At 44.5% G+C, this 10,036-nt stretch overlaps 1 protein-coding gene across 1 annotated transcript; it reads right to left on the bottom strand.

Moving 5' to 3' along the window:
* Nucleotides 1–492: 492 nt before the first annotated feature.
* On the bottom strand, nt 493–9,819 carry LOC139680988 (POTE ankyrin domain family member B-like). Its single transcript, XM_071574051.1, has 10 exons — nt 9,710–9,819; nt 7,679–7,793; nt 7,372–7,545; nt 7,174–7,280; nt 6,562–6,693; nt 5,659–5,822; nt 4,600–4,661; nt 2,631–2,783; nt 773–948; nt 493–583 (listed from the first exon to the last, which is right to left on the bottom strand). The coding sequence occupies exons 1-10, from the start codon at nt 9,817–9,819 to the stop codon at nt 493–495; spliced, it is 1,284 nt and encodes a 427-aa protein (XP_071430152.1).
* Nucleotides 9,820–10,036: the final 217 nt, after the last annotated feature.

The following is a 10,036-nucleotide window of genomic DNA, read 5'->3' as shown; positions in this document are numbered from 1 at the left end:
CTTCTAGCCTGGCCTGCTGAACTTGGAGCCTGAAACAGAAGTACAGGCCTTATGACAGAAGTCCACGAGAGCACAAATCCCAAAGTAGACAGCTTACATTTGTTTATGCTTTGATGACAACTCTCAAAATCTGTGTTATTCTTCATCTTTTTCTACATTGATTTCTAAGAGTATTTCATAAAAGCTGCCACAACAGTTCTCTCCTTTCTCAAGTATTCTGAACACAAGTTGTAGCATGTTGTTGGTATCATGGTTTAGGAATGGCAGTGCCCAGTTTAGTGATCCAGTTGAGACTCTCCAAACCATGCTGCTGCTTGCTTTCTCCCTCCTCCCCCAGCTGTGGAACAGGCAGGACTTTCTGAGCAGCCTATAGTCAGCAGAACAAAGGGATTGATCTCTCTAGACTCTCTCTAGGAAAACATCATTGTAAAATTTCCCTCCTGAGTATGAAACTAGGCTCTGTGGGCCATGAACAGGGAATGCTCTGAGTACCTAAGTGGCTTGCAGGCATTTCACAAGGATTTCAATGGTTTTGGCTTGTTGCTGGACTATGGCTTCCAGCCTGGCCTGCTGAACTCGGAGCCTGAAAAAGAAGTACAGGCCTTATGACAGAAGTCCACAGGAGCACAAATCCCAAAGGAACAGTGTGAAAGAACCTCATCTAAAACAAAAGCATCCTTGAAACCCATGTATTAGGATCTCAGTGGGATGCAAGACAGTCCTGTTGTTTTAACACAATCACAGAAAGTGAAGCCTTGCTCCACTGACTTACTGTTGAATGTCTTCTTCCAGCTGGTGGCTAGCTGCAGGTAAAGACATGTGGCATGAAGCTTGAAGGCCTTGCAGGTTTCTGAATATTGTTATTTCCCTCTCCTTCTCCTTTAGAGCATTCTTCAATGACTCAGCATAACATTGGCTCTTGATACAATGCTCTTTCAGTTCCTGCATCTGTCAAACCACAACAAGAATCCTCAGTTGAAAAAAAGCAGACTGCTTTAATGACAACTCTCAAAACCTGTGTTACTTCTTCATCTTTTATACTGGGCCCTCTCCCATTTCTACATTGATTTCTTAGAGTATTTCCTAAAGGCTGTCACAACAGTTCTCTCCTTTCTCAAGGACTCTGAACACAAGTTGTAGTTTGTTGTTGGTATCATGGTTTAGGAATGGTAATCCTCAATTTAATGCTCCAATTGAGACTCTCTAAACCAAGCTGCTGCTCCCTTCTTCCTCCTGGTCCCTCCTGCAGCAGGATGAAGAGAAGAACTGGATGAACAAAAGGTAAAGATCAAGGGCTGAGGTAAGAACAATTAACTGGAAACAGCAGTGAGATAAGTGAGATAAGAAAACAGTAATAGCAACAGTATTAATTTAAAAAGGTGTACAAGAGAGAAGGAAGTGATTCACATGCAAAATGCTTACAATAGGCGTTATTCAACCCCTCCTTCCACCACACTTACTCAACTAGAAGGGACCTGTTCTCTGCAGAAGAGATTCCCTTTGCCCATCTCCAGCAGTGATGAGAGGTCATAGAGGAAAACCTCAGTGTCTTAGTCATGCCCCCTCCTGGCTACTGCAAAAATTAACCCTGTCCTGGCCAGAACCAGGACAGTTGGTTACTCCAAACACTGTTAGAAGCTCCTACTGCTTCTAAAGTGACTTTGCAACTCCATGACAATGACAATGTGATGAGGAAATACCACAGAGCATCAGCTCCACACTCAATCAGCACAGTCTGCTTTTTCTCCATCAGCACACAGTCTGCTTTGCCAAACTCAAGAGAAGAAGGAAATACACATGCTCTGTAAAACTTGAGAAGCACCTTTTTGAAAGGAATACATATGTGCTTCTCTGATTAAGGAGAAGAAAGTGACTTTGCAGTTGGTGATCTTTCTAATCATAAACACCAGGCTAATGAAACAAGTTGAGTCCATTATATATCACTCAACTTACTCCTGTTGCAAAGTTGTCTAGTATACCAAGACAACCTGTGAGAGTTGATACACACACAGGAAACCTGAGATACCAAGACAGGGCTAAGGTATTAAGGAAAAGTTGAAAACCCTAAAATACTCTGCTAAAAATCACAGCAGGAGAAAGGAGTGCATACAGCCTGCACCCTGGGTGTTTTTTATATCAACACCTTTCCCACGGTCATAACTGTGTTCTACCCCTGTCCTTTTATGGATTTCTCTCCTGTGGCCCGGACCCTAGAGCATGACTGTCTGAAAAGGTTATCTCTTCTTGCAACAGTAAAGTTAGCTTCTCAGACAGACAGGCAGAGAAATATATACAGTGCTATTAATGGGTAATAATCTTTCCCCATGCTTTCCATACCTTTCCCAGCAGCGAAAACTTTTCTGAGCAAAAATTCTTTTATTCTCCTTGAGTAAATCTATTGCATAAAATCTTTTAGTCCCTACACCACCGTAGTGCAGCCCACCACTGTCACTTCAAGTGATGCCAATAGGCAGTCATCAAACACAGCAGTGTTGTTCCTTCCCATTACAGCTAGCTGCAAACTGAACCACCTTGTATTATACAAAACTCTCAAGGAAGAACTAGTTCCCTGTTCTGATGTGCTACAAAGAAGGCCTTGGGTTCTGCCAAGAAACAGGCTTTCTCCATACCTTGGCTTTAGACCTCTCTAGCTTCTCCTGCAACAGCAGTTTCTCTTCCCTCAGGTCCCTGCTGTGGGTCTCCATAGCTCCAAGTGAAGTTTCTGCCAGGGATTTCTTTTTGAGAACTTCATCAAGCTTCTCCAGCAGCTGCCTGACCAATGGCTAAAGAAATGGTGTTTCATGAGCATGGAGAATCAGTAAGAACATGACAAAACAAGAGATGCTTTTACTGCTGTTATATCCTTAGATTAGTCGTCAGGTTGGCCAGCATGTTGAGGGAGGCAATTCTCCCTTTTTTATCTGCTCTAATGAGACCCACTTGGAACACTGCATCCAGCTCTGGGGCCCCCAGCACAAGGAAGACATGGACCTGAAGAAATGAGTACAGGGGAGGGCCACAAAGATGTTCAGAGGGCTGGAACACTTCTCCCATGAGAAAAGACTGAGAGACTTGGGGCTTTTCAGCCTGGGAAAAACAGGTTCTGGACAGAACTTACTGCAGTTTTTCAATGTAAAAAGAGAGAGAGATATCTTGACCAAGGCCTGTAGAGATAGGACAAGAGGCAATTGTTTAAAATGAAAATATGATAGATTTAGATTAGACATAATGAAGAAACTTTTCGCAACTACTGTGGTGGGACACTGGACCAGGCTGTGGAAGTGTTAAAAATGAAGTTGCATGGGACTTAGAGCAACCTCTTATTCCAGCGCCCTTCTGCTTCAGAATGCAAACAAACTGAGGTCCAAAGTAAAGCTAAGGTCCAGATTCAATAACCTCCTCTCAGCAGTATTTCAAAATGAATTCAGTAGTAAGAACACCTGTGCTTACACTGACAGGCTCTATTTAGGGATATATGCATCTGTCTCCAATAGAGTCACCTGTACATCTGCCCAAGAATCTACTTGATTCGAAGAAGCAAATTGGAGCAGAAGATCTCCCACCAGTGAAAGAACCAAAGTGAGCAAGAAAATAGAGAGACAGTGGAGAAACAAATACTCATCAAGACTGTACCATCACAATACAAGAAACCAGGACTTCTGCAAAAGGCAATGATACTGATCTTGAACCTTATTCTCAGAAGAAGAGAAAAAATCTGGAACCTTATTGTCAGAAGAAGAGAAAAAATATTCCTTCTGCTCTGCTCCTTCTGCAGGAATGAAACCTACCAAAAAAAAAAAAGATTAAAAAGCATGTCATTACCCTGAGTGCTTATTCAACTCTGCTTTTGCCCAGCCATGTCACCCCAGACACATTTACTAAGGTAACCATTTAATCCTTCTTAAATTACCTTTGCCACGCTCCACTACAACAGAGCACGCATCCAATCTCTTCCTGTCTGAAGCAGGAAGTGCCACTTTGTGTAACACATCCAATGGACCTTCAGAATCAATCTGTGTAATTCAAAAGACATGACTGAGAACTGGCACGGGCTCGTTCTCAACCCGCTTCCACACTCAGTACTTCTGCCTCGGCCAACAGCCCTAACAAGTGGGATCACATGATGGAAAGAATGGAACAGGCAAATGCAGCCAGCTCATTTGACATCTCTCTCTTGAGCAGGGCTTTTAAAAGGGGATGAAGTACCCCTGCCCAATCTACAGACAATCTAGGCAGCAGAAGGAAGTCTCTAGACTGGAGGTCACATGGGAACCATTTGATATTGGATCCATGGAAGCAGGCTGTGAGGTGCTGAACAGCAATCCTCATAATGGCAGTCTTCTGGGACTTCTGAGGAACATAAGCAGCAGGAAGCTTTACTTCCTTGTTCTAGAAATCCACCTTGGAGGTCAGCTGCAAGGACACCTGGGACATAGTTTGAGCATCTCACTTTGTCCCAGTCCTAATTGAACAGTTTGTCTGCAGCACTGGTGCATCAAAATCTGAGTTACAAGCATGCGGCAAAAGCAGCAGCAAAGGAAAAGGAACCCAGAAGCCAGTGATCCAGAGGGACCCCACTGCCTCTGCCAGAAAAGGTACCTCAGACGCCCAGGGGGAGTCATCGTCTTTCTTTTTCCTTTTTCCTGCTGCTGGCAAGACCCCTAACAAAAGATAACAGGTGTGTCATTACTCTGAGTGCTTAATTCACTCTGCTTTTGCCCAGCCATGTTACCCCAGAGACATTTACTAAGGTAAGCATTTAGTCCCTCTGAAATTACCTTTACCACACTGCACTGCAACAGAGTGTGCACCCAATCTCTTCCTGTCTAAAGCAGGAAGAGGCACACAAGCTGACACTTTCTCTTGACGTTTAGAAACAGTCTGAAATTTAAAAGACATGTGAGAACTAGCATGAGTTCTGTCTCAACCCTCTTTCAACACTTCTGCTTCAGCCAACAGCCAACAGGCCTAACGAGTGGGATCAGATGATGGGAAAAAATGGAACAGGCAAACACAACCAGCACATTTGGCATCTCTCTCTTGAGCAGAACTTTTAAAAGGGGATGAAGTACCCCCGCCCAATCTAGAGAGAATCTACACAGCAGAAATAAGTCTCAAGGCTGTAGGTCGTAAGGGAACCATTTGGAAGGCACTGAATCCAGGGAAGAGACTGTGAGGTGCAAAACAGCAATCCTCACAAACCTGCCTTTTAGGATTTTAGAGAATTGTAAGCAGCAGGAAGCTTTACTGCTTTGCCCTGTGTGAGAAATTCAGCTTGGAGGTCGGCTGCAAGAACACCCAGCTGCACTTCACTTTGTCCCAGTCCTAACTGAACAGTTTGCCTGCAGCACTGGCACATCAAGGTCTGAGTTACAAGTATGTGGAAAAAGGAGCTGAAGACAATAATGATCCCAGAATCCAGTGATCTAGAGGGACCTCTTTGCCTCCTCTACAGAATGTACCTTAGAATCCCTGGGGGAGTCATTGTCTTTCTTCTGCTTCTGTCTTGCTGCTGGCAAGACACCTAGGAAAATATGATAAGAATCACCTCTCTCTTTTGATTGCTGATGTTTCTGTGCTTTGGCCCCTCCCTCAAGACGTGAATCACATTGGTGGGTTAACATTCTCCTACAGGCCACAGTGATTATTCCTCCTTACCTCTTTGATAGCGAAGTATGCAAAATGATTTTGGCAATGCACGTGTATTGAATGGAATGTCAACACTTGTCCCAGAGCAAGAACTGTCAATTCCTTCTGGGCCTCTGGCCGAACTTTGTCCCATCCTTTCACAGCGTTTATATTCCCTTTCTTTTTTAGCACTTCTTAAGACAGGAAGGAAAGAAATGCAATAGGTAAAAGTCCCTCCAGATTTGCATGCACTCTCTGCAGGGAGAGTAACAGCCATGCATGTGCCCATCTACTCATATTCATAGACAACTGCTAAAGGGTCACACACACACTGAATGTACTGCAGGTCTGTACTGGAGACTTAAATCCTCATAACAGGCATGCTCATGCCACAGGTGCCTATTCTTTTCTGTGGAGTAACTCACCCCTTCTGGCTACAGTCTTATCTTATAAACCCCCTCTCCACTTCAAGGGCCAAAGAGATTAGCAAGACCCCTGGAAGACTGACATCTCCAAAGCCTCTACCTCAGTTAGATGTTGTGTCTCAACCCCAAGATGGTGCAATGCCTCCTCAATCTCACTCCTCGCTTTGAAGGACTTCAGAAATTCCCATGGTTAGTCTTAAGACCTGAGAGTTTAGAAAGCCCCTAAGTGGAATATTAAGAGGCCAACAAATACTGCACTTTCATTCCAAGACCTGTGTCATCTTCTAACTACCCTGGGTCAGCTGGGGGTCAAGTTTATTTCATAAGCAGAAAAACAAAACAAAGAGATGCATCAGAAGATGTCACACCAGAAGAGCTCAGCTTCTATAAAGCTCTCAGCTCCTCATTTAACCCTGCTGCTGTTACCAAAAAGGGCTGTACATCAGCATGGACATTCTGAGAATGCAATTGCTCTAAAAAGAATGTAAAACACAATTGAAACACTTACAATTCAAGTATTTTGGTAGAAATTTGAGCTGTGTCCACTCTAAAGCTTCTATGTTTCAAAACAGCACCATGGCAATGAAAAATTTGTACTGCATCATTATTCTTAGCAATAGAAGCAACTGCAATAGGGGTCCTAGTGCATCCAGGAGATAAGAGTAAATACATCAGCTTCTGCAGATACTGCATAGCCATTAATTTAGTTCTCCTTTGCTCCTCAAACAATTAATTTTCCCTCTCCTGTTGGCAGTATGAAGACATACTCAGATACCTGGAAGTGTTGGAGAAGTCAGATTGGTGGGACCTCAGGTCTCCAGGCCAACTGCCTGCCCAGAGCAGACTGAGGTTCTGTGTGTGTGTCTGCATGTGTCTGTGTGTGTGTGCACCTGAGGGTATATGGTGCCAGACACAAGGCTTTCTTGCAGTCCTCAATGTGGAAATTGTCCCCTGAAGTAAGCAAGCAGCAGAGCACAGGTCTGTTTTCACAAGTCACACTGAAGGAGCAACTTTTATGTGGTTCGTGGTCCTTTTCTGAAGCCCATTCTTATGCCTACCATCAATCCAACTTGAACAATGCTAAGAAGTCCCACACACACACTTTTAACAAACTCTTCACCTTTCACATTTATCTTCAGCATGTATGTCAGCTCCTTTCTGAAGAAGGATCTTGATCATCTCTTTACGACGCTCAGTGATCGCAAGAACAAGTGGAGTGTATCCCAGCTGAAAGGAGAAATCATCTCTCTTAGAATTCCAGAGAAAAGTCAAGCAAGTTGACTTGGGAAATGGAGCCTTACCCAAAGTCCAAGCTTACTTCATTCTTAGCATTAATATCTGCACCGTGCTCAAGTAACAGCTCCACTAGAGATTCACTAGAAATCATGACAGCAGAGTGAAGAGCGGTGTTACCCCCAGCAGCTCTGAGGTTATGGCTGGCACCATGCTCCAGCAGAATAGCCACACAGTCTCTGTGCTGGTGCTCTACTGCCTGAAAACAAGACACAAAGGATGAAGAATAACTTTCAACATCTACGTTTTTCTGTCAGAACTCCTGCACCTTCCCAACACTGGAAAGTTCAAGTGTCTTCCAAGATTAGACAACATATGCCCCTTTCACATACCTGTATCAGTGGTGATTTCTTAAACTTGTCACAAGGATTTAGCTGGCAGTTCTTGCCTACTAGAAACTGAACAACATCTGCATGGCCATTCATGCAAGCAAGGTGCAGAGGTGTCCTAGAAATTAAACATACACAGTTGTCCTGGTTTAAGCCCAGCTGGCAAATAAGCCCCATGCAGCTATATGCTCATACCCTCTCCCTCTCCACCCCAATGAAACAGGAAGGAGAATCAAAACAAAATTCTTATATAACAATTTAATTAAAGTAGTAATTCAAATGAAGGAAATATAATAAATATAACAATAATAAAAATAGCAAATATAAAAAGGACTAAACCCAAACAAAAGCACATGATGTACAATACAGTTGCTCAAAACCCACAGTCTGATGCCAAGTCCCATCCCAGATCGTTGATCCAGCTATGCTCCCTCCCAGCTTTTTGTGTACTTTCTCACTGGTAAAGCATGAGACACTGAAAACATCCTTGACTTAGGGTAAACACTGCTTAGCAATGTAGAACTGATGTAGGCCCCTGGGTTTTGCCCCCTATCACTCCTGCACCAGTCGTATCCCAGAGACAGGCAGGATGGGATTCTAATAGCAATGGGAAGGCTGTGCTATCTTTCCATGAGTCCTGCTAAACCAAGCTGCTCAATCTGGCAACCACAGAGGAGCCACCTCTGCTTGAATGAAGGTCTGCTGAGCTCCATAGAATTATCATATCTTAGTATGGTTTGGATTGGAAGGGACCTTAAAGTCCATCTATTTCCAGCCCCTTGCCATGGGCAGGGACACCTTCCACTTGACCAAGCTGCTCACAGCCCCGTCCAGCCTGGTCTTGAACGCTTGCAAGTATGGGAGAAGAGGAAGATTCAGAAAGGGCCCAGGCTGGCATGGCAGGGCAGGGCAGGGCAAGCCAGAGCAGAGCGGGGCTTCCATTCTATCCTGTCCAGCTTGGTCAGGGATCCCATGAGGCCAGTACTCTGGAGCTAGTCCTGCCACGGAGCCTGAGATGCTCCCAGGCACTGTGCTGGACTTTGCCAGCTCTTACAACCAGGGGGATTGTGGTGTCTGCAAAACTGGATTTGTTACCCAGTTTTTACTACATCTTTAAAGCCTATTAGTTCCAGGATGTCCTTCACTGAAGGATGCTAACTGCTGTCTACTGATATACAATAATATCTTGATTGACTACATCCTAAAAGCTTGTTAATTACATGATATCTAAGGGATACTAGCTGCTGTCTGTTCGACTGATTTCTATCTCCTTAGGCTTAGGCTTAGCCCTGAAAATATGCAAAGAACATACACTAAAAAAACACCCTGACTTTAGGTAATTGTCCTAGTTACAGGAACCAGGCCCAGTTTATCACTATGTGGGTATAACCAAAACTGTGTATTCTACACCTTCTTGTCATTTCTGATGCACTGTTAGATAATGGATCCTTTGCAGCAGGTGCCCAGGGCACACCTGACACCTCAGGCTACAGATTGAGACAGGTGTTAAAGAGCCCATGACTCACAGAAGATAAATCACCCATTGTGAAACTCCATGCCCTGGTGGAGGTACTGGGCATTACCACCTGAACCTGAGCATATATAATCTTCGGGTTTTGGACTTCTGGTACCACTCGTCAGATCCAGAGAACAAGAACTTCAGCAGGACTGTCCCTGCCAGTCTTGACAAGACTGCAACCATTGCTTTGACAGAACTGTGACCATCATCCTCACAGGTTTTCTTTTTCTTTTACCTTACACTTGGGGGAACCATGTGGTGCTTAGCACAGGGGTCGTCGAACACCATTCTGTTTGTGCCCCAGTGTGCTGGGTTATGTATCTCTTCTTGTGGGTTAAAACTAGTTTCCCTATATCATTGTATTTTTTGTAATCTTTTTAGTAAATTTTAACTCTAACTTGTAATCTCTCTTGGGTTGAGTTCATTTCTCTTGACAGTTTAACTTTAAACTAGCACAATAATTTTGACAAACTCCACATTTTTCAACAGGTGGAAGCTTTGCTGTTTGTCCTTACAGCTTATCCGTGTTGCGCTTGTTGATGAGGAACCTCTTCAGCCACCAGTGTCGTCGCAGTTGGTCCAGGTCGCCACAGGCGGCTGCACTGTGCAGGTCAACCCAGGCCATCCCTCGGGGCTTGGTGGCTTCGGCCCGGGTTCAGCAGGCACAGGATGTGCCCAGTGGACTCTGTTGAGCCCCAGGCAGGGAGTGGGAGTGGGTATGGAGAGAGGATGCGTAGATCCGAGAGGCGAGGTCCAAGAGGTGGCTGCTGTTGGCTGCCCCTGACAGTCCCAGTCAGAGAAGCAATGCTGATCCAGTCGTGGTGGAGTCAGCACTGACAGGG

This window comes from Pithys albifrons, chromosome 1 (genome assembly GCF_047495875.1).
Source record: "Pithys albifrons albifrons isolate INPA30051 chromosome 1, PitAlb_v1, whole genome shotgun sequence".
Taxonomy (NCBI): Eukaryota; Metazoa; Chordata; class Aves; order Passeriformes; family Thamnophilidae; genus Pithys; species Pithys albifrons.
The sequence above is the reverse complement of the archived record's forward strand: the minus strand, read 5'-3'. Positions and strand labels throughout refer to the sequence as shown.